The sequence below is a fragment of the Mastigoproctus giganteus genome, chromosome 9, assembly GCF_048544385.1.
Source record: "Mastigoproctus giganteus isolate SK-2022 chromosome 9, ASM4854438v1, whole genome shotgun sequence".
Taxonomy (NCBI): domain Eukaryota; kingdom Metazoa; phylum Arthropoda; class Arachnida; order Uropygi; family Thelyphonidae; genus Mastigoproctus; species Mastigoproctus giganteus.
The window spans coordinates 94,073,392-94,099,558 of NC_143583.1; the positions used below are offsets into that span (position 1 = coordinate 94,073,392).

The window sequence follows — 26,167 nt, forward strand, 5'->3', positions numbered from 1 at the left end:
GGCTTCTTGTTTCCAAACTTAACCAACAGTCAAGGGGAATAAAAGATAAAGAGGAATAAAATAATATATTTAATAAATTTAATAAATGATTAGTTAATTGCAGATTAATGGCAAAAAACAGACACCCAATACTGATGACTGAGCAAGCCACCAAAGCATTCTCTGTTTACCTGTACATACATACTTGGATTCTGACATAAAATCTGATGACTTGTTCTTGTTTAGAAATGGTTAAGAATAATACAAAGCAGAAAATAAAAGAATCAGTAATACAAGTAAGGATTAATAGTTATCAGTGGAAAGTATTAAAATGACAAAAGCCTGTCAAAAGCAAACCCAAAAAATATGAATTCAGAAATATCAAAAGGATTAGCTGAATGAGAATTTCCTTCTCTTACATTTGCATTTCTATAGTAACAGCTGAATTCATTTACAAAAATAAAGATGCATTGCTTACCTGCAGATGTGAGGACTTGCTGTGTAGTTCGACAAGGTGCTGTAGGTTGCATTATTTGTGCCACTGGTCTGGAAGTTTGTAATGCTGCAATCATATTAGACTGGGAAGCTGAAGATCTAAGTGTCGAACTAATATTACCAGTTTGAACAGAGTTTCTATTTGATGATGTAACCAAAGATCCTGTTGTCATAACAACAGATATCTGAGGTTTTCCTGAATTAAGTGTAACAGGAATTGATGATGCTGCAATACCAGAAGATGATGCAAGTTGTGTCAATGTAGATGCTTGATTGAGAATTATTGGCTTAGTTGCTGTGGCAACTTGAGTCACACCCACCATAGCTTGTGGAGCTACTAATGTTACAGGAGAAACAAGATGTTTAGTCACATTTGTTGTTGATCCACTACTGACTCGAACCAGAGAATGTGTTACAGCAGGTTTAGGAGAAGAAGTCACCATGGCCACTGATGGTGTAGTTGAGGATGTTGGAGGTGTACTTGTGACCACAGCAACTAATGGTGTAGTTGTAGGGGTAAGTATATGAATTGAAGTATGATGAGAGTTTGATGCTGCAGATGACTGGGACAAAACTGTTGTTGCCTCTGGGACTGAATTTGGTGTAATTACCTTAATTCCAGATGGCTGTGTAATAACCTGAACACTGTGTGGAGCTGTTAATATCCCTGCCATAGAATTAACATGGAGGCCACCAGATGACGTAACCTGAAAGGAAAGAAGGAAGAAAACTAACAATAAGAATTAATTTTGATTTTCATATAGTCTTAAAACTTTTTTTTTATGCTTATAAAATATTAACTTATATACATATTAATTTATAGCTTTATTATTATTTTTCCATTTTAATAGCCAGAAAACTCATTGTCTATAACACAATGAGTTTTATAGACTCGAGTTAATATTAGTAAAACAATATTACTCTCTGACTGAAGGTAAATTTCCATACATCTATTCTGCAGCCACTTTTTTTTGTGTTCCTTTGTAACTATCACCTGAGAAAAAATAAAGATGTCACTGGCATTTAGTTTACTCAACCCATTGTAAAACTGCAGTAAACTGCAGCCATTATCAACCCACTGCAGGATGGAAGCCTCCTCAACAATTCATGTTGAGGGAAATGGACCATAATCAGATAATAAGAACTCAACTAGGTCTCCATAAAGATGCCTGGTTTCCAAGCATTGAAATTTACAGAACTCTAGTCTTACTTTATAAGAATATCCTTTTGTGCACTACAACTAATCTTTTTTGCTCTTCTTGCATCCTTTCTATCAGAGCTGTGTCCTTCCTAAATGAGGGTTTCCAAACCTGTATGAAAAGTTCAAGGTGTGTCCAAACTATTGCAAAGCAACTTCCTCAAAAGGCCTTCTATAACAATATGGAATGGTTTAATTTGCATTTGAAATGTCCCTCTGAAATGAAGCCCAGAACTGATGAAAGGTAGTTGTGGGCTTGCTTCATTTCAGAGGGCTTCTCAGCAGCTGAATAACCATATTAAGACAAAATAAGACTGCCCTTGATTGGAAGATCCTTAGGAAATTTCATATATCATCAAAGAAAATATTCAATACATCTGGCAACTTTTATAAAATTGAAGCTCAGCTAGACACTTACTTCTATCTTCTTGTATGTTTTGAAGGGCACTGAGACAAACAGATAATAAAATTCAGAAAAAGATAACTTTTCTGGATTATTGTAAGTAAAAATAAAATTTAATATAATAAAATGGATAACTGTTCTGATTAGCTTACATTTATTGAACTGCACAGATTTAGAAATTTGATATGGTTAGGATATATACTTTATTTTCACAAAATAAATGAATAAGCACTTACCATACATTACAGCCTGCTTTTGCAGGCCTCCTCCTATGGCTTAAAGTTTAAAAAAGAGTAAGGGTCTTATATAATAGGCTTCTTGTTTCCAAGGGAACTGCTTCACATGGTCACAAACAGGAAAATTACTATTTCATTGTGGGGGGGGGGGTATTGTTATTAAACGGGATTTGAGGCATCTCAGAGAAGCTCACTTATAATATTCCTGATTAGGAGAGCTGATGGATGGGGGGAATAGCAAATCGTCCCCTGTTCTGTTTATGTTAGAGCTTGGACTTCCCTGAAATCTCTCTTTCTCCTAGATGCTCTTTTACTGAAACATTCTGTGGCACGAAGTAAAAAAAGTAAAGACTTTAGCCAGGCTGAAATATTTTTCTGCCATGATGCTCAATGAAGACCTTGGGCTGTTCGACATCAAACAGTGGTCCTTTGCTGATACCAGTGAAAGCCAATGTCACTTAAACTACTGCCACTCTCTCCCCCCTGTTAAACTCATATAAGAAATATCAGTATTGGTAGTAACAAATGATACAAGGAAGCAAACTTATACAGCATCAGCAAAAAAAAAAAAAAAATCTGTCCATCCCCTCTAATAATTTGTCTAAGATTTTCTTAAATTTATTCAAACTAGCCCCTTCCACAAGGCTCAAAGGAAGTTTGTTCCAAAAATCAATTACTCTCTGGCTGAAAGCAAATTTATGCAGATCTATGATGCAACAATTCTTTAATTTAAGTTTATATCTCCCCTTATGTGTTGTCCAAGAAAGAGTAAGGATGCCATCAGTATTTAGTTTACTCAATTCAATTAAAGCCTCAAACGCTCCAATCAAGTTTTCTTGCAGGTGTCGTTTCCAACTGCTGCTGCAATTTGCAGAATTGAAGTCTTTTGTGGTAAGAATACCCTTTTATGTCCATGAATAACCTTGTTTCCTTTCTCTGCACCCATTCTAACAGATCCAAATTAGTCTTAAAATGAAGCTTCCAGACTTGTATGTAGAACAGAAGATGCAGCTAACCACTGCCTGATACAATGGAATAATTACCTCCTTGTTCCTGCTAACAAAATTCCTGAATATAATTGACAAGGTGTCCTAGCAGCCTATCAGAAAACTCCATAACTCACTGCATAATTATCCCAGGTCTTTTTTTGTTCTCTACTTTTTTGTTCAGTGCAGTACCACACAGCTGATTCATTAATCTGGGATTACTGCTATGTAAATGCAGTACCTTGCATTTGTTAAACTTCGATTGCTGCTTTTTTTTTAGACTACCTGCCTAATTTTACCAGATACTTGTTGCAGCAGCAGCATACCCAGAATATTGTCACTAACCATCCTGCCAGCCTTTGTATCATCTGCAAATGGAACAGACAATAAGTTGATATGCTTTCATCATTTTTATTTGTAGAAGAATAATAAGAGAATGAATTTTACCTCAATATTAGCATTAGTAGGGCATATGATGCAAGAAAGCAAGCTTATATAGCATCAACCAAAAAAAAACACCCTTCCCATTTCACTCATCCATTTACTCCAAATGTCTAGTTCTGCTTTGAACTTATTTAAGCAGCTGACCTCCACTACAGCAGATAGAAGTTTGTTCCAGCTATCAACCACCCGCTGACTAAAGGCGAATTTCCACACATCTATTCTACAATCATCTTTCCTCAACTTTTTCCATCTGCTCAACTTTTCTAGAGCCTGTTGGAGTAGCGTATTATTATTATTATTAATAGCCATATGGTGCAAGGAAGCCTGAGGCTTATGCTGCACCAGGAAAAAAAAAAAAATTCCCGAGTTACCTTGAGAGAGAGAGAGAGAGAGTGTGTCAAAAGTAGAAGGGAATCACCAAGAAAGAGAAAAATGATGATACCCAGCTCAGGACCCTGGGTTTGCCAAGTCCACACTCACCAGATGTCAGCCCCGGAGTTTTTAGTGTCATTAACAACAATGCCAACCTTCGTGTCATCTGCAAACTTAGACATTAAGCCTGATATTCCATCATCAATATCATTAATAAATACAGAAAACAACAATGGACCCAACACTGAACCCTGGGGGAACTCCACTAATAACATTAGTCCACAGAGAGCAGTGACTATTGATTACTACTCTGTCTTCTCCCAATCAGCCAACCCTTATCCATAGCAGTAATTTGCCTCCAATGTCACACTGCTCCAATTTGTGCAGCAGTCTTCCATGTGCAACAGAATCAAAAGCCTTCCTAAGATCCAGGTATATGATAACAAAATTATTCTTTGCATCCAGTTCCTTTGTGACCACATCATAGTATCCAATCAAATTGGTCAGATAAGACTTCCCCTTAACAAATCCATGCTGTGTCTGAGCTATAACTGAAGTCTTGTCTAGATGATCCTGCAGTGCTTCTTTAACCAGTGCCTCCATTAATTTACTCAGAATAAAAGTTAAACTAACAGGTCTGTAAATACTTGTGTTACCCTTTGATCCTCCTTTATGAATTGGGGTCACATTTGCACATTTCCAATCCATGGGTACCTCCCCTTAGTAAAAGGAAGCTCTCATAATTATGGCTAAGGGTTTGCTTACTTTCTTTGCTGCCTCCTTTAATATAACTGGATAGATCCCATCCACCCCAGGTGCCTTCCCGGGGTCTTAACCTTCAAGCTCTCATATAGGCCCAGAACAACACTGAGTTGGCACCTGATCTCCTCACACTCTTTACATTGAGCACACACAAAGACATTCTCTTTGTCAATATCATGTCCTGTTCCTGAATGCGCCACAAACATCAAACAAGCAGAACATTTCAAAAGGTTGTGAGTCAGAGGACAACCCCCCCCCTCAGTTCTCCCCTGAGCCACAGCACTCCCACTAGCTTGAGTCTTTTGCTTTGCTGCTCTGGTCTGAGGCATTATTTCGATTCAATTTCAATTAAAATTTCTAATTTAATACAATTAAAAATATAACACTAAACTTATATCCCAATGCAGTATTAACACAATATAGATATATTTCAGTATAGAACTTTATCTCCGTCTGAGTTACGTTATATGAATTTTGTATCTCTTATCAAGAACCATAAGGGCCCAGTACCAAACCCTGAGGAGGCCACTAAAAATATTAGTCCATGAAGGGCAGTGCCTATTTATGACCACCTTCTGTCTTCTACCATTCAACCACCCCTTTATCTATAGCAGTAATTTGCAACTAATGCCATGCTGCTCCAATTGGTAGTAGTAGTAGTAGTAATAGTAGCAGTGGCATTTGATGCAAGAAAGCAAGTGTATGAGTTTATGCAGCATCAGCCAAAAAAAAAAAAAAAAAAAATCACACCATTCCCTCCAAATGCCTGTCCAGTTCCTCCTTAAATTTATTCAACCTATCAACTTCCACAACGACAGATGGAAGTTTGTTCCAGCAATTAACCACCCGCTGGCTAAAGGCAAATTTCCGCACATCTAATCTACATCTGTCTTTTCTTAATTTGAATTTATGCCCCCTTAGGTTCATAATCTGAACAAGTGGAAGGATCCCATCAGAATTCAGCATGCTCAACCCATTCAAGGCCTTATATACCTCAATCAGATCACTGCGCAGGTGCCTAGTCTCCAGCCACTGCAATTTGCAGAACTTAAGCCTCTCTTGGTAAGAGGATCCCTTCATTCCTCTCACCAATCTTGTTGCCCTTTTCTGTACTGTCCTGTCCTGTCAAGATGATCGTACATGCTCAAGTAAATCTCTGGTACAGCAGCCTTTCATTTGGAACAGTGTCCAAAGCTTTACTGAAATCTAAGTATATAATGCCAAAATTATTTTTTACATCCAGTTTCTTCTGCATTGTTGTATCCAATCAGATTAGTCAGGCATATTTCCCCTTAACAAATCATGCTGTAATTGCCACATAACTGCATCCTGTCTAGATGGTCCTGCATTTCTTCTTTCACCAGTGACTCCATTATTTTCCCTGGAAGAGAATTCAAGCTCACAGGTCTGTAATTACTCACTTTGTCCTTAATCCTCTTTGAGAATAGGAGAGATAATTTGCATATCTCTAATCTATAGATATTCCCTGAATCTAAGGATGCTCTCATAATTATGGACAAAGGTTTGCTGTATCTTTTAATAGCACTAGATAGATTCCATAAGTACAGGTGCTTTATTTACTTTAAGCTTCAAAAGTTTCTCTTTTTTTATTTTCTCAACAGTTTCTCTTTCACTTTCTTCTCAATTATCACAAAATCATTTATTTCCCATTATAAATTGGTATACTTCTGGTATTTCCATCACTAAAACTTTCATGTGTAAATACAGATGCAAAATATTTATTCTTTGTTAAAAATCTGAACAGGATAATCAATAGTTACTCTATTCAGAAACACTGGGACAATGTGGTATATCCCTTTCACATTCTAGTGTTAATATAAGCAAAGAATTCTTTGCTACTTTACTCTGCATTCTTAGCCAGCCGTGCTGCAATTGCTATAAAACAACAATCCTGTCAAGATGATCGTGCATTACTTAACTACCAACTCTATTATTTTTCCTGTCACTGGTCTGTAAACACTCACTAGAGAGAGAGAGAGAGAGAGAGAGAGAGAGAGAGAGAGAGAGAGAGATCGAGATCTGTATACCTCGAGTCTAAAGAGATCGCCTGAATCCAAGGATGCTGTCTTTAGTACAACTAAAGGTTCATTTTCCTATTTTGCTTTTCTTTTAATACAATTTGATAGATTCCATCAGCTCTGGATGCCTTATTTACTTTTAACTGCAACAAACTCTCTTCCAGCTTTCTTCTAGTTTTCATAATATCATAACTCCCACTCAGAATTATACAAACTTCTGATATTTCCATCCCTAAAAACGTCTTAATGTGTAAATGTAGATGCAAAATATTTATTCAGTTTGTCAGCAACCTGAAGAGAATCATCAATAGTTATGCCATTCATATCCAGTGGGCCAATGTGGTTCATCCCTTTCCTGCTAGTTAAAAAATAAATAAATAATAATTCTTTGTGTTCTTATCTAAAAGACCTTTCATAATTTGCCGTGTGTAACTTAGTAACTACCCTTAGTAACTTGACTGCAGATTAGTTTATACCTGCTGTTGGCCTCTGTGCCCCCTAATAATTTATAATCATTCCTTGTGTTTTTCTTTTCTCCCATTAGTCTCATCACATGACACCTATTTAGATTTAAACGTTAAACATCATCTCTTAGTTGGTATAAAAAGCATAGTAGCTTTTATGATTACTTTCCTGAACAACTAGTCCCACTGAAAGAATTTAAAAATTGTTTAAGATACTTTAATCATCTTTGTGAAAGCAAAATTTCTTCCATTTACCTTTGACAGCAAATGGTGTAAAAAAAAAAAAAAAAAACCCTGGTTTTTTTTAACCTAAAGTGGGGGAATAAATTGTGTCAGTTGTTAATTCCACCTTGTGCAAACCTCGCTTCATCTAAACAGTAACAGCTGTGCAAAATCAGGATCTTGAGCATGATGATATAAGAGCTACTGACAGAACTGTTATCATTTATGATAAGCAAACAGGTCTCCAATTCTGCTGGAATCAATGAATTCATGTTCTGCAGATGAACTTGGGGTTCAATTACTGTTGCTGAAGAATGAGCCAAACAGAGGTGTGGGGAATATATAGAGCAGCACCAATTTGTTGGGTACTTCTCTGTGGTTTTTTCTGGAAACACACCAAGACATTTCACAAGCCTACTATCATCTTCAACCTCTTGATGGTAGGCTTGTGTTTGCCTCTGAATCTGTAACAAAGTTTACCATTTACCCTCAAATGCCTATAAATGGCTACAAATATTCAACACTTTGGTAATCTTCTGTTAGGAAAATTTTTGTGGTATATTCACCTTGCTTTAAGTGAAATTTCTCTGGTATAACCATACATGAAGTGCATATTTGCACACTCAGTGTTGGAAAATTAGGTCATTGCTATGAAGCTAGATAACACTTTAAACAGAACTAGCACCAGTGAATTACAATATTACACATGAAGCAGGCAAGTCAGAATATGTTAGCTTTTAGAAAAGAGAGGGAAATGGAGAAAGCAAGCAAGCAAAGCCCCCACCATTTTGACATTGCATTCTTTCAAAGAAAGCAACAATATCAGTCTTTTATTTACTACTATTTTGGCACATTTACAGTTCTGTTTCCTTCACCCAGGTTAAGGACTCGACTTGAAATGATTGTTGTAAATCACTTTCATGTGTAATAATTTCAAAATAGTCTTTTCAGACATGTGGTTCAAAATAAAATCTTTTCAGACTTTGTTTTTATTATTTTGGACCCTAGAATACATCCCAGAATTTTTTTGAACATACACTTTTTTAAATATCCTGTATATAAGTCTAAACAAACAACAGATAGTGATGGACCCAGAAATTACTTATCACTTCTTTTATAGATACAATTTGCTTAGATAAAATGTAATTTGATTCAATATCCAATGTCCAACAAGAAATAATATTGATGGTAGAATTGACATTAATTATTAATATCAATGATAATATCAATTGGAATTATTATTGATATTCCAATAATTAACAGCTGTCAGCTTTCAGCTATGATTGTACAATACACCAAATATTGAAAATTTTGTCTCTCTCTTTCTGTGTTGTCACACATAAGAACCCAAAACCAGGCAGATACAACAAAGCTCCCTTTTGAAAGTAACAGTAAATCAGGTATAAATACAAGTGTACAATAGTGAAAAGATAAATACTACTCAATCCAGGAAATTTGGTTTACACCTTATGTGATACATAGACGAACAGATAAATGAATATTATAGATTGATTAAATCAATGATATAATAAACAATACTTCTGATTTTGACTAAATTTTTAAATCTTTATAATGTTGTCACACCTCAATTTCAGAAAAATCGTCATAAAACTATAACAATTATATACATAACTACAGTACAGGAATTTACAAAACCTTATCTCTTAATCATCCTAAACCATCTCACCACTTGCATATGACAGTTGCATTTTTTTTTTTTTTGCCTTGTAATAACAGTTGCCTTATAAAGAAACTGATTAAAACTACATCTTGCATGATCTTAAACTGACTGTGCTAACTGAGTAGTCCAGCCTGTGTATCAAGATATAACAACTGGCTATACTAAACTAAAATGTTAAAACTAGACTATTATAAGAGATATGGAAAATTTGGAGCATATCAAAATAACTTACTGTAAGTTAAAATGAGCCATTCATAATTCTTACTACGCTCTACAAAGAATAAATTATGCAAATAATTACCTGAGACAACGTAACTGATGGTGAAGTTGTTCTAACCGGGGAAGTAATTTTTGGAGAGACCACTGATACTGCTGATGACATGGTAATTGGTAACCTTGAAGATACAAGAGATGTGGCTGGTAATGTCTCAGGCACTGTGGTAAGTGTGGGAACTGGGGGAGATTGGCTGCTAGGAACAGGCAAAGATACATTTGTAGCAGTTGTCTTGTCAATCAAAACCATGTGTTCTGTAGTAGCAATTGTAGTCACTGTAGGAACTACAAAAGAAAATATATCTAATTGGCTAAAAACAGTATCTAAGAAACAAAACAATATATCTGGCAGATTACTGGATATTATGTAAAATATAAAAATAAAAAGTAAATAATAAAAATAACAACGCTCCTGCTTGAATATTTCTAAACTAAGTATTACAAAGAAAAAACAAAATACATAGCAGTTTTTAAGTATGTACATATATCATATTGTTGGACCATACAGTTTATCACAGAAATTTCCCTAGTGGAAATTTCTATGTTTACATTTAAGGCTGTATCAGCGTTTTAGCTCCATCAGCAAAATAGGGTGTATGGGGAATGGAGGAATGCTGAGGTAGTATTATGCCAAAGATATAAAAACACATACATATAAAACATGCATGGCTAAAACAATATCATCTACATAAAATAAAAAATTATAATTTAATCGTAAAAAAAGGTGAAAGAAGAGTTAAAAAAGAAAAAAAAAAAAAAAAAAAAAAACCAATGTTTTTTTTTTTTTTTTGAGAATTGAATTTTCCAGGAGACAGGAACAGATCAGACACTAAAAATCCATTCACAAGCAGTTTGGAGTGAATGGATGGGTGAAATGGGAAGGTTTTTATTTTTTCTGGCTGATGCTCTATAATCTTGCTTTCTTGCATCATATACCTCTACTAATGGTAATGCTAAATTACAGGGTTTGAAGTTTAGATTAGATTGTAGGAAGTTTTCTTTTAGGCAGCGATTCATTGATAGCTGGAACAAGTTACCCTCGCAGGTAGTTGAGGCTGAAAGTTTGAATAAATTCAAAGGTCAACTGGATACTTACCTGTGTAAGGAGGGAAGCATATAATTTGTGTTTTCTTATCAACTTGGTTGGTTTTTTTTTTTCCCCTAGGCTGTGGCTTCCTTGAGCTATGTGGTGAATACTATAAGATTCTCTCGACAAACAAGTTATCGCAAAGCATCATTTTAGTTCATTGTAAATTACCAAAGTAGGTGAAATGGAATTTTTTTTGTTGGTTACAGCATGAATGCCTTCACAACAAAGTTGCATGTTATTGCACTTCCTTAAATAAGCAATAATTCCCCAGTAAAGAAAACTAATGTTACTTATTCTTGGCAGATACCACCACCTAGACGGCATTGTTTTGAAGTTTGTTGTCCTCTCATCTTTATATTTAATCGGGTAGGTACCCTGGTGATACCAATGACAACCCACTTATGAAGATTTAACTTCACAATATGAGAGATGCCAGATTGTGTGCGATAATAAAATATGAAAAGGGATTAGAAAGCCTCAGACTAAGGGATGAGTCTCTCTTAAACTGGGCCAGCTTAAAGGTTAAGCCAATGTGGCATTTGCTCAGGGTACCAAAAATCAAAAGAGCAATGGGGGCAAATAACAAAAAAAAAAAAAAAAAACCCACTCTTAATCAGCAAGAAACAAACGAAAAGATGGATTTAAGAAATTCTATATAGGCAATCGGGGTCTAAATTTCTGATTGCTGCAAAAAATATCAGATCAAATTTATCTGCTGCCTAATTGTTTTGTATATTTTGAACCAAATAAAAACATTTACCACCCCCATAAGAAGTCAATGTGAATATGTCTCAAGCCCCCCACTCAATCAAATACCCTTAAAAATTGCAGAACAGATGATAAATTGATAAATTTAAATGCCTTCTAGTCAGTGCAAAAAAGTTGGCAATCCAATTGGAAATTGAACCAGAATTTGAGCCAACAATAATTTGTCACCAAAAAATAATTTTTTATAGCGAATGTTAAGATGAAGTTGGAATGGCAGAAGAGGAAAATTTTCCAATTTTTTGACATTTTTAAAAGCACAATTGAATAATTGAAAGACAGTTCTGAGTTCATCCTAAAGCATAATAATCAATTCTAATATAGATTTATAAATTCTGCTTACAGATGGTGATCAGCACCTTTGTCATTGATTTAGATGAAAAATTAACACATTTGTTGTTATTTTGGTTTTTAGGATCATTAGCAACTAAGGCCATATTACTCCGGGGATATGCGGTGGTCATTCCCTGACCTTTCCGCATCCTCCGTACTTGGTGGTCACGGGCTCAAACCCCGGTCTAATCAAGAAGCATGTGCTATGCACTGCTGCTCCTGCCCACCTGGCTACAGAGGTGCCTAACACATTTGTGAAACCATTTCGAGGGCAGTTATTCTCATCAAAAATCTTGCAATTCATGTGCTCGAACAACTTTACAGCATCACTGCCAAATCTTTTCATGATGCTGAGAATTCTTGTGATGCTGCCAGCATCAGTGACTAGCATTGAAGGACTGGCAACCTTATCAATTAAACATGCCATCACCAGATTTAAATCTGGATTAAATCATCCAAAGAAATGTAGCTGTTCAGACCCTAAAAGTTAATTTTGAAACAGAAAATTTTAACGTGTATGTAATAATTAATGCTACTTGTTAAACAAATTATATTTTAAACCATCAAGAGATGGAAACTAAAGATTTAAAATGAAATTCTGAAATCATATCCTTTGAAAACAAAGGATATGATTTGACCAGTCAACATGAACCTAGCATATACTAATAAACTAAAAAATCTATTTTGAATTCCTTGATACTCTAAGTAGTTTAGGTTACAATTATATTTTACAATGTTTTACAATGGTTAAAATTGAAAACTGAAAAAGTTAAATAAAAGAAAGTTGTATTTCACAAACACCAAGGAACTGTGCATATCAAATCTTTGATTACGTTACATAAGGGGTTCCCAACCTTTTTTGACTCGTGAACCCCTTTTCAACATAATATTTTTATCCCAAGCAACCAAGCCTATATTCTTTGAAATCGTATAATAGTTCTAAATTTTTATTATAAAATATTTCCAGTACTATGTTTTTATAAGCAATATTGCATAATAATATGTTGTTGTTGTTATTTTGGTTTTTAGGAGCATTAGCAACTAAGGCCATATTGCTCCGGGGATATGCGGTGGTCATTCCCTGACCTTTCCACATCCTCCGTATTTGGTGGTCATGGGCTCGAACCCCTGTCTAATCAAGAGGCGTGTGCTACGCACTGCTGCTCCTGCCCACCTGGCTACAGAGGCGCCGCATAATAATAAAAAATTATTATTCAGTACCTATACATAACAATGGCCTTTGAGAATGAAAAAAAATTTAGTATGGAAAACATATTTAACACGATATACTGTAAGATAGTAAACTAATTATAAAGAATTGTGGGAGATGTGGTTTCTTGCAATGGCAATTCTTTACTTTATATTTAATTTTATTTTACTATATTCTATCTTTGTTTATTGTTTTATAACCCTTTTACCACAGCTGAACGGTGCAATACATATCGGTGTTCACACCCAATCCACCCCACCACTAACATCCTGTTGCGTATGCTCGCTGTGTAAGGCGCATGACCCAAACTACAAGTAAATATAAATTTTGAACCGAACCACATAAATTAATATTAAACTATTTTGTAGTTTACAAAAATATACCTATGTAAATCTAAGCAGATGCCATTACAAATTTAGTGCAAACCCCCTGGAACATTTTCATGAATCCCTGGGGGTTCACGAACCACTGGTTGGGAACCGCTACATTACATTAATCTGAGATTACTGCTACCTATATGCAAAATGTATTTATCACTTATCAGCCCATCTGCCTAATTTTTATAGATCTTGTTTCAGGAGTGTACCCTGATTACTGTCATTAACCATCCTGCCTACCTTCTTTTCATCTGCACACTTACACATTAAGCCTGACATACCTTCATCAATATCATTAATAAATATTGAAAACAATGGCCCAGCACTAAACCTTGGGAGACTTTGCTAAATAACATGTCCAAGAAGAGCAGTGCCCATTGATAATCACTCTGTTTTCTCCCACTCAACCATATCCCTTTATCCACAACAGTAACTTGCCCTTAATGCCACACTGCTCCAATCTGTACAGCAGTCTTTTTTGTGCAACAGTATCACAAGCTTTTTTGAAATATATAATGTCAAATTCTATTCAAAATGAATTACCAGATTTTGTTAATCATAAAGAATTTAATTTACACTGTAACAAAAAAAGTGAAATAAATTTTTTCTTTTTGCAGCAATCCTCATTTTTCTCAAGGTCAGTTTAAATAATTCTATACTGTTTCCTAATCAGGAAGTAGAATTTTTAGGTATAGCCTTTAATAATAAATTTACTTTGTTTTTTTTTTTTTTTCCTCATTCTTTTAGAAATTGATTTTAGCATCCTAGATTTAGTCAAAACAATCAAGAAATGCATTCCAGCACTGTTCAAACAGCACTGCAAATCTCTTCTTCTTCCAAATTAATGCCAATTAATTAATGAATGTCATATTCTGCAATGCATAAATTACTTACTGTGTCATCATGAAATGCAATAAACTGTTTTAAAGTTCTTCGCTTTGTTTATTTATTTATTCCTTACGTTTTGTTCAATTATATAATATCAGATAATGCAAAAAATTTATATGAAGTTGAATATACTGCATCATGCCAACTTACAGAAATCAACTACTACAGCACAGTTACATCACTCAACAATTTCAAAGTAACTTGATCTTTTTTGCACAAACAAATTCTTAAAAAAAAAAAATTGAAAAAAAAAAAACAAAAACATGGCATATTTGATTATCAGAATACTGATTTTGTGATCCATATAACTACAATACAACACGCTACCTGATAAACAGTAGCAACAATGATGCATTAAACGACACCTCATTTGTTAATGCCATGTACAAAAAAAAAAAGCATTGAAATTAAGAGTTAAATATTTATTTAAAAAATCAAATACATACTATTTCCATCAAAATACGAAGAAAAACTTAGATGAAGAAATTAGATGAAAAACTATATGTGGCAACATACGAAGCCACATATAGTTTTTCATCTAATGTTGTACTGTCATGTGAATGCTACACTTAAGCATGTACATAAAATTCGCTAAGTCCAACAACTGAAAAAAAAATAACACATTGGCACATTTGGAAAATAATATAAACTTGACTGAAATTCTATACAGGCAGGCCTCGCTTAACGCGAGTTCGATTAACACGGTTTTCAGTTACCGCGATTGGAAAAAATGATACCACTTTTTACTTTACGCGATTCAAATTTCCAGTTAACGCGATCTTTTATTTCTGATAGTTGAAAAAGATTCGAATCGTGCACTAAATGTCTGACTGCCAATAAACAAGCGTTTGTCCGCTTCCCGCCTCAGTGTGTTCCATCAGCTAAGTAGACGTGTTACCTGTTTGTCTCCACCTAATAAAGTCACGTGCAGACGTATTTAAAAATTCTAATTTTCTACCCCTGTTAATTATGGATAAAAGAAAGAGTGAAAAACAACGTGATTGTAATAAAAAAAAACGAAAAGTTATTACTTTAGCTGATAAACTTGAAGTTATTATAAAACATGAACGTGGTGCAAACCATGCGAAAATCGTAAGAGATCTAGGATACAGTGAGTCTACCGTACGAACTATCTTGAGCCGTAAGAACGAATATAAAAATAGAAAGGTAAAGTTTCATCATCTTCTTTTGTCTTACAAAATACCAGAAACAGAACTCTAATAATGATTGAAATGGAAAGTCTTTTATCAATTTGGATAGAAGATTGCAATCAAAAAAGAATTCCATTATCTAAGGACAATATTCAGAGCAAAGCTATTAACCTTTTTACTAAGCTCAAAGAAACAAAATATCAAGGGGAGACTGAAATGTTTGTTGCTAGTTCAGGGTGGTTTGGACGTTTCAAAAATCGAGCACGACTGCATAATGTTAAAGTAACAGGGGAAGCTGCTAGTGCTGATGAAGATGCTGCAGCCAAATTTCCTGCAGAATTGCAAAAAATCATTCAGGATGCTGAATACGACGATCGGCAAATATTTAATGTAGATGAAATGGGCACATTTTGGAAACGGATGCCAACTAAAACTTATTTGGCTGCAAATGAAGCATCACAACCTGGGTATAAAGTCTCAAAAGATCGACTAACACTTTTATTAGGAGGTAACGCTGAAGGTGATTTTAAATTGAAACCCATGCTTGTGCACCGTGCACAAAATCCTAGGGCTTTAAAAGGATACAGCCATCGCACTCTTCCAGTCATTTTTCGTTCAAATAAAAAAGCATGGATGACCAAAGCCCTATTTGAAGACTGGTTTACGTCTTATTTCTGTCCAACAGTTGAAGCCTATTGCAAGAAAAATAATCTTACTTTTAAAGCTCTGTTGCTTTTAGATAATGCACCTGGACATCCTTCTGCACTTGGTGACTTAAATGAAAATGTGAAAGTTGTTTTTTTACCGGCGAATACGACTTCGTTATTGCAACCCATGGACCAGGGGACGATTGCAACTTTCAAGGCTTACTATCTCCGCAGAACCTTTGCACAGGCACTTGAAGCTATAACAGGAGATAATGCAATTTCTGTACCAGAATTTTGGAAAAAATATAACATACGATTGGCCATTGAAAACATTCATGCAGCATGGGAAGAAGTGACAGCCAGCAATATGAGAGCAGTTTGGAAGCATCTTTTACCCCGCGCAAACGATTTTACTTGCTTCAAAGATGCAGTTCAAAAAGTTATTGAAGACATAACTAATATTGGTAATGAACTTGGTTTCAAAGGCTTGGATGCTGCTAACGTTCGAGAATCACTGAATTCGCATTTAGAACAGCTAAGTGACAATGATCTCCTTCAAATAGAGCAACAGCGTGCGCACGAAGAAGCTGAAGAAAAAGAGTGTGAGCCAGATGAAAATGTTACCTCAAAGGAGATAATGGTAAAAGAACTAGGCGAAATCTTTCGTATCGCAGAGAACCTTAAACAAAAGGTAATGGATGTTGATCCATTACCTTTCAGAGACGTGGTGTCACACAGATATAAGAAATGCAGAACTGGAATTTGGGGAGTACAATGTCTACAGAAAGGATAGACAGGATAGGAAGGGAGGAGGGGTTATGCTATTAGTTAAAAAACACATAAAATCCAAGGAAGTGAAGCCAGTCGACATCGCTGGACAGTGCAGTGTCGAGTCAGTTTGGTGTGACATAAGCATTGGGAGATCAAAATTGAGAGTAGGAGTGTGCTATAGGCCTAATGACTCTGATGAGTATAATAAGAAACTGTTCGGAGAAATAGAGTGGGCCAGTAAATCAGAGAGTCTTATAATGGGGGATTTTAATTTCCCAGATATTGACTGGAATTTGGGGGCTGGTCACTCACACAGTAGCAAGGCTTTTGTGGATTTATTGGATGATTGTTTTCTACATCAGCATGTTCGGAAGGCAACTAGAGGGAGTAATACTCTTGATTTGATTATCAGTAGTGATTCTTCATGCATTAAGAATCTGCAGATAAATGAACCACTTGGTGGCAGTGATCACAGTGTGCTGAAGTGGGAGTTACTCAAAGAGGTAACTACCATTAGGGGTAAAGGGAAGGGGTATTGCTTTCGTAAAGGCGACTACAATGGACTGAGACAGTATTTAAATTCTATACAGTGGGATCAACTGATGATATTGCCAACAGCAAATTCAAAATGGGAAGCATTCAAAGAACTTATCGTGGAAGCTACTAGGCTTTACATACCAACTAAGAAATATTGTTCAAGGTTTAGGCCTAAATGGTTGTCAGATGAACTAATGAGGCATATGGCAGAGAAGAAAAATGCATGGGATACATACAAATTAACACGTGACACGGGCGCCTATGATAGATACAAGTTGATCTGTAACCAAGTTACAAAGGAGGTTAGGCAGGCGAAGGCAGATTACGAGAGATCCTTGGCAAGGGATGCGAAGAAAAACAGCAAAGAGTTCTTTACTTATGTAAACTCTAGAAGGAAGGGGATGAATCAGATTGGTCCACTTGAGATCGATGGGTCAACTGTTGATGACCCTGCTCGGGTAGCTAACAAACTAAATGAATATTTTGCATCGACATTCACACATGAGGAGTTATTCAGCGAGGGGAATGCCAGAGGTGTATTCAACTCTAGCAGTAAGCTAGAGAATCTTGTAATAACTGAGAGCAAAGTGGAGGAGAAATTGTTGAAGATAAACACAAGAAAGGCACCTGGGGTGGATGGGATCTATCCAGTTATATTAAAGGAGGCAGCAAAGGAGGTAAGCAAACCCTTAGCCATAATTATGAGAGCTTCCTTGGACTCAGGGGAGGTACCCATTGACTGGAGATGTGCAAATGTGACCCCAATTCACAAAGGGGGATCAAAGGCTGACACAAGTAATTATAGACCTGTGAGTTTAACTTCTGTTCCCGGAAAATTAATGGAGGCACTGGTGAAAGAAGCACTGCAGGATCATCTAGACAAGACTTCAGTTATAGCTAGGACAGAGCATGGTTTTGTTAAGGGGAAGTCTTGCCTGACCAATTTGATTGGATACTATGATGCAGTCACAAAAGAACTGGATGCAGGGAATAACTTTGATATTATATACTTGGATCTTAGAAAGGCTTTTGATACTGTTGCACATGGAAGACTGCTGCACAAATTGGAGCAGTGTGGCATTGGAGGCAAGTTGCTGCTATGGATAAAGGGGTGGTTGAGGGGGAGAAGACAGAGAGTGGTAATCAATGGACACTGCTCATCGTGGACTAATGTTATTAGTGGAGTCCCTCAGGGTTCAGTATTGGGGCCTTCATTGTTTTCTGTATTTATAAATGATATTGATGATGGTATATCAGGCTTAATGTCCAAGTTTGCAGACGATACGAAGGTTGGCAGGGTTGTCAAGGACACTACTGACACTATGCTGCTGCAACAGGATTTGGAAAGGTTGAGCAGATGGGCTTCGAGGTGGCAAATGAAGTTTAACATTGACAAATGTAAAGTACTACATATGGGAAACAGCAACCCCAGAGCAACGTATCAACTCTGTGGTACTACACTGACAGTGGTAGAGAATGAAAGGGACCTGGGGGTGGTGGTGCAGGCAGATATGAAGTTCTCTGAGCAGTGCAGACGAGCTGCAAGAGTAGCTCATGGTGTATTGTCAATGATATATAGGAATTTTTCTAGCAGGGATAAGGAGGTGATTATTCCCTTGTATAAGGCAATGGTCAGGCCACACCTAGAGTACTGTATACAGGCCTGGAGGCCTCATTTCAGGAAGGATGTAGAGCTGCTGGAACGAGTACAGAGAAGGGCAACTAGATTGGTCAATGGGACAAAGGGGTTCTCTTACGAAGAAAGGCTTAAGTTTTGCAAATTACAGTGTCTGGAAACTAGGCACCAGCGGGGTGATCTGATAGAGGTGTACAAAGCCTTGGATGGTTTGAGCATGCTCAATGCTGATGGGATTCTTCCTCTAGCTCAGAAAAATCACCTGAGAGGGCATAAATTCAAATTGAGGAAAGACAGATGTAGGATAGATGTGCGGAAATTTGCCTTTAGCCAGCGGGTGGTTGATGGGTGGAACAGACTTCCATCCCTTGTCGTGGAAGTTGATAGCCTAAATAAGTTTAAGGCTCAGCTGGACAGGTATTTCGAACGAACAGAGGGGTGAAGTGGAAGTGGTTATTTTTATTTATTTATGTTACTTTTTTTTTTTTTTTTGGCTGATGCTGCATAAGCTTGCTTTCTTGCATCAAATGCCTCTACTAATGCTAATGCTAAAATGCTAATGATCCTAACATCGAAAGAAGTATGTTATTTCGCCAGGGCCTAGAGAAGCTTGTTGTCGGTTATCGGAAATTGTATGATGAAAAAACGAAAGCCAAAACTGTTCAAACGACTGTGTTCAAATATTTCTGTAGCAAATAGTTTCTCCATTATATATTTTGAACAATAAACATTTAATTCTATAATTTTTATTATCTTTTACATGGCATGCAGTTAAAAAGTTATTTGAAAGGTTATTTAAAATTCTTTATGGACATTCCAGAAGGTCAAGTACCAATTATAATTTTTCCTATTGGTTATGATATTCGATTAATGCGTTTCCGTTTTGCGCGATGCACTCGCGGGACGAATTAATCGCGTTAATCGAGGCCCGCCTGTATTTAAATTAATTATGCTACTAATGCTAATAATTATGTTAAATTAATCAGTTATATATGATTCAAAATATATCTACCTGAAGATGCTGCCATTGTAACAGAAACTGTAGGGAGAATAGAAAAATTACTTCCAGAAGTTGCTGAAGATGCTGTGGAAGATGTTGGACTGGTAACTTCAGAAGAAGAAAGATAAATGTTGTGATTGGATGTGGATGAGATTTCTTGATGGATATCGTCATCATCACTAAGTGGTCCACATTCTTCAAATATACAAATTAATTAAATTTAAAACATAATTTGCTTAAAGAAATTAGTATAATATGACATGGCCTAATAGCAAAAAACAAAGTTGACACTACTGTTAAAACCACAACCAATATCAAGAGTAGAATTTTAAAAAAAATGATAAAAAAAATACAAAAAAATGTGTATTCAAAGAACTTGCTGTTATATATAAAATGATATAGCTATCAAGTGTTCAAAACATGTTTTTCACCTATGTGAATCTAATTCTTTGTTAATTCCCCTTCTAATATGTTATATATACAGAAACTATATATACTTATTACCAACTTCAGTATTAATTAGCATAAAACATGTCACAATAAGAGTGAATCATTATGATAAGATATCATGTCAACAAATATCTCCTTTTGTCTTCTCAACCTTCATCCTATGCACGATACTAAGTACTATAGGTTCTAATACCCCTTGTGTTTGGGGTTTTCATTAAAAAAAATTAATATAAATATGCAAAAAAATTTTTAGAAAATTATGTAAATAATTACATTGTCTCAACAAACTTCATCTATCTGAAAACATCAGCTAAGCTTCATTATTTGAGATCTATTTACCCAAGCACCTACCTTCAACATAATTATTGAATTAATGGCAAGAGAATTTGCATATTTAAAAATTCCCTCCAGAAAAACAAAGTATGTGTGACTCAAACTAATGAAATAAAACAAGATTATCCTAATTTGAGTAAAGTTGCAATTTCAAGATCTGCTAGATTGCAAAGCACAAGATTTCAATCACACTGATATCAAATCAAAGTAACAGAACTAAACCCCGGGGGTTCCCATCTGGTGAGTATGGGCTTCGCAAACCCAGGGTCCTGAGCTGGATATCATCATTCTTCTCTTTCTTGGTGATGCCTTTCTACTTCCTCTCTCTCTCTCTCACACACACACACACACACACACACACACACACACACACACACACACACACACACACACACACACACACACACACACACACACACACACACACACACAGGGGGTAACTCGGGAATTTTTTTTTTTTTTTTTTGGCTGGTGCAGCATAAGCCTCAGGCTTCCTTGTACCATATGGCTAATAATAATAATAATAATAATAATAGTAATTGTCACTAATCTCTACATGAACTGAAAACAAGTTGGAGTGAATCCAATGAATAAAAAATCTGAAGCAAAAAAAAATAATAATAAAGTTTAAAATCACCCAAAAAAAGGGGGCTCGGACTAGGAATTAAGAACTAACTCACCCACTACAAAGCAAAAGTTCAGCAAGGCATCTGATCCAGTCTTATATGAGAAGTCACTGTATAAGCTGGAACATTATAGGTTCACAGAGAAGTTCCATATAAGATCACGGGGAAGCTACAGTGCAGGAGGAAGAGAACTGGAATTAATGGTTACTCTTCAGAAATGGACTAACATAAGCAATGTGGCCCCCAAGAATCGGTGCTGGGACCACTGTTGTTTCTGATTTTCGTAAATGACACTGTTGACGAGTGTGGTGTTAAGATCAGGAGGGTAGTATTAGTATTGCTATTGGCAATATGATATAAGGAATTAATGCTTATACAACACCAGTCAAAATAAATAAATAAACTTAATTGCCCATTCCTTCAAATAATTTGCACAAATCTTCCTTAAATTTAATCAAACTACCCACATCCACAACACTAAGTGGAAGTTTATTCCAACAACTTTTGGCTAAATTTCCATATATCCATTCTGCACCCATCCTTTTCCAATTCAAATTTTTATGTCCCCTTGTAGGTTTTCATCTCAGAAAAAGTAAAGATACCATCAGCAGTTAGTTTATTTACACCAGTGGTTTTCAACCAGGATGCCGCAACAACATTCTAGGAGTGCCATGTAATTTGGGTTTAAGTTACTTTTTTTTAATTAAAATTTTTTTTATTTATAAGTTTATTTCATTATAAAAAGATGTACAGTATCTTTTTAATTTTGTGGTGATCTATAATTGATGTTTACTCGGTACCTCTATATAAAGAATAAAATTATTATATACTCTATATATATAATTTGTATTATGAAATGTAATTTTTATAATTATATTATTGTAATAACTATCATATAACATATATATATATATATATATATATATATATATATCACACACACACACACACACACACACACAGAATTGGATCTAGAAGGCAGAAAATTGAGTAGGGGTGCTGCAAAACAAAATAAATTACTTAGGGGTGCCGTTATTTAAAAAAAGATTGAAAACCACTGATTTAGACCTTTTAAAGCCTTATAAACTTCAATTACATCACCCCCCAAGATGTCTAGTCTCCTGATACTGCAATTTAGAACCCCCAGTCTTTCTTGATGAGAATATCCTTTTGTATTACCAACTACTTTTGTTGCTCATCCCTTTCAAACCTGTATGTAATTTCCAAATATGGCCTAACCATTGCTCTATAATGGGATAATCACTTCTTTGCCCCTGCTAGCAAAATTCCTCTGTATATCATTAACAGAACCCCATGAGCTGTTCTAGTAGCTTTTTTTTGCACTGCAGGAAAAGAATTTCATATTAGAATGTATAATTACCTCTAAATTTTTTTTCATACTCCACCACTTTGAGTTTGGTACCTGCTACCAAATGCAGTATTTTGCATTTATCACTGTTAAATCTCAATTACCATTTTACCCATCTGCTTTCTAGATTTTCTTGAAATGGCACCCCCGATTACTATCATTAGCCATTGTGCCCACCTCTGTGTCATCAGCAACCTTAGATTTTAAATACAAATTTAAACAGTAAAAACAGTAAGGAGCTTAACACTGACCCTGTGGAACTTCTCTCATCACATTAGTCCATGAAGCCATTTATAAGCATCCAACCACCCTTTGGCTCTCGTCCTCTTAAACCATCCCTTTATCCATAGTACAGTAAATCCTCATTTCTACAGACTAATAATGTGAAGGGAGGTTTGTTATATCAATTATTTTCGAGACCATTTGTACCCCACATAATTGACAATTAAAACAGTTATTCTGTATATGTATATATTAGAAACACTGAAATAATGTCTCTCTCTCTCTTGTTTGCAGGTACAAACAATATGGGTCTGGTTTGGGTGTGGTTCCAGTTACTATGGCTGTGGGTCTAACACAATGTACAAGCACAGGACACCATAGTACAACTTTTTCTAACATCTTTAATTTCTGCACAACACTCAGATGCACACAATTTCTCTTTTCACAAGTTTTCTTAGTGGGCATGATGTTAAACTATAAATGAGGTTATAATAAAGGAACAGGGCACTTAACACTTAACCATATAATAGCCAAAATATCTGCAAACACACTGAAACACTTGTTAACAGCTGCCATGATTCATGAATTAACATTTTTCCTATCTCACGAGATTGCTCAGAATACAATCTGGTTCCAGTCAATTTTTTTTTTTTTTTTTTTGTCTATTAGATCCAAAATCAATAAATTGAGGGTTTATTGTAGTAACTTTCCCACAAAACTACATTACTCCAATTTGTACAATTGTATATGTGGTACAGAATCAAAGGCTTGACTGAAATCTAAGGATATGATGTCAGAACTATTCTTTACATCCAATTCCTTTGAGACAATTTCATAGTACTAATCAGAATTGTGAGACATGATTTCCCTTTAACAAATCAATGCTATGACTGCCTTTTGACTTCACTCGATACTATCAAGATGATTATGCATTATTTCCTTAACTAATGATTCTATTATTTTACCTTCCACACAAATTAAACTGATGTTAATAGTTACCTACTTTACTGTTTGAACCACCCATGTGAATTTGGTAATTCATTTGCACATCTCCAATCTATTTCTCTTGAATCTAAGGATGCTCTCATTATTATGGTCAGAGGTTCTGCTATCTCCTTCACAGTTTCTATTAATATATTTGGATAGATTACATCAGCCACAGGTGCTTTGTTCACTTTCAGCTGCAGTAATTTCTCAACAAACTTACTTTGTTATTATAATATCATTTAATTCCAAGTCAATATTCTCTGAGTCTGTACAGACATTTGCTAACCTCAACTTGGTCCTTGAGGCTTTTCACAGACATTCTTTCAGATATGAAAAGCTAAGGTTTGATACCTGAGAGTCTAAAATGCTGAGAACTGATGTTCAGGTGACACTTGAGTCAAGTGGATCGAATTTTTGTGAAGTCTGGTTGCTCTGTGACAACCAAATCCTCTGCTTGTACCTTCATGGTGGGACTGTTGATAACAGTGGGATAACCTCTATGTAAAAGTCCTGAAATACTGCAACTAGTATACTGGAGATGACCACCAGGATGCAAAACAATATAAGCAGGGCACGAAGTCCACACCAAACAGAGGAATAACATCCCTTTGTGTTACCAGGCAATACTAAGTTGTAGGCAGATACCATCAACCAGTGCAATACCACCACTTTGCTTATTAAAGCTTGAAACCCATGTTAAAACCCTTAGTCTATAAAGCACAACTCCAGTAATCCCTTCTCTCTTCCATCTTGCAGTATGATTTCTGTCTCTAGGTTATTATGAAGGGGAATCATGGCAAGATACAATCTTCCTTACATTTCAAGGGTACAGGTCAAAATTGGTATTTGCAGGCCAGCCACTGGAGAGTCCACCTAACCAAACCTATTGGTAAATGTCTAGGGGGCATCCAAATCGCCTAGTGTATAATCTCACTGCCTCTACTCTGCCAGATAATGATTGGAGGGAGTAATAGTAGTGTGCATGTAGGGGGCATTTTCAAGGCCACATTATGTCAAGGAGATGGATATAATCTTGCTGTGCAAGCCATATACAAAATTTCATACAATGTTCCCCACCTTTTCTTTATTATAGAAGATATGAATAGTCACTCTAATAGAACAAACTTATTTTCAAAATATCTAAACCGCTAAAACATCTGTTCACAAAGGAACTGAATGCCAAAATAATTTTGATATCATATACTTGGATTTCAGGAAAGCTTTTGATACTGTTGCACATGGAAGACTGCTGTACAAATTGGAGAGGTATGGCATTAAGGGTAAGTTGCTACAATGGATAAAGGGATGGTTGAGTGAAAGATGACAGAGAGTGGTAATCAATGGACACTGCTCTTCGTGGACAAATGTTATTAGTGGAGTTCCTATCAGGGTTCAGTGTTGGGCCCATTGTTGTTTTGTATATTTATCAATGATACTGATGAAGGTATATCAGGTTTAATGTCCAAGTTTGCAGATGATACAAAAGTTGGCAAGGTTGTTAACAACAGTAAAGACAGTATGCTACTCCAACTGGATCTAGATAAGTTGGGCAAATGGGCTGAGAAGTGGCAACTGAAGTTTAACATTGGCAAATGCAAAGTACTGCATATTGGCAGCAATAACCGAAGAGAAACATACCAACTGTGTGGTACTACACTCGGGGAAGTGGAAAGTGAAAAAGACCTGGGGGTTATTGTGCAGTCAAATATGAAGTTTGCTGAGCAGTGCAAACAGGCTGCCAGGGCAGGTCATGGAGTTTTGTCAATGATATATAGGAATTTTGCTAGAAGTTACAGGGAGGTGATTATCCCGTTATACAAGGCAATGGTCAGGCCACACCTAGAGCACTGTGTACAGCTCTGGAGGCCTCATTTTAGGAAGGATGTAGAGTTGCTAGAAAGAGTACAAAGCAGGGAAACAAGATTGGTGAGGGAAACAAAGGAGTGCTCTTACCAAGAAAGGCTTAAGTTCTGCAAACTGCAGCACCTGGAGAGTAGGCACCTGCGAGGTGATCTCATTGAGGTGTATAAGGCCTTGAATCGATTGAGCAAGCTGAATGCTGATGGGATTCTTCCTCTTGCTCAGATTAAGAACCTGAGGGGGCACAGTTTCAAATTGAAGAAAGACAGTTGTAGAATAGATGTGCAGAAATTTGCCTTTAGCCAGCGGGCAACTGATTGATGGAACAGACTTCCATCTTTTGTTGTGGAAGTTGATAGCC

At 35.9% G+C, this 26,167-nt stretch overlaps 1 protein-coding gene across 1 annotated transcript in view; it reads right to left on the reverse strand.

Annotated features, from left to right (window-relative positions):
- LOC150080555 (uncharacterized) overlaps window positions 1–26,167 on the reverse strand; it is a 144,046-nt gene that overhangs the window by 32,932 nt on the left and 84,947 nt on the right. Inside the window, exons 6-8 of the mRNA XM_090380731.1 lie at window positions 19,972–20,154; window positions 9,583–9,839; window positions 458–1,181 (exon numbers count right to left, since the gene is read on the reverse strand). Coding sequence (XP_090236857.1) covers window positions 458–1,181; window positions 9,583–9,839; window positions 19,972–20,154 — 1,164 coding nt within the window. The remainder of the gene's footprint in view (window positions 1–457; window positions 1,182–9,582; window positions 9,840–19,971; window positions 20,155–26,167) is intronic.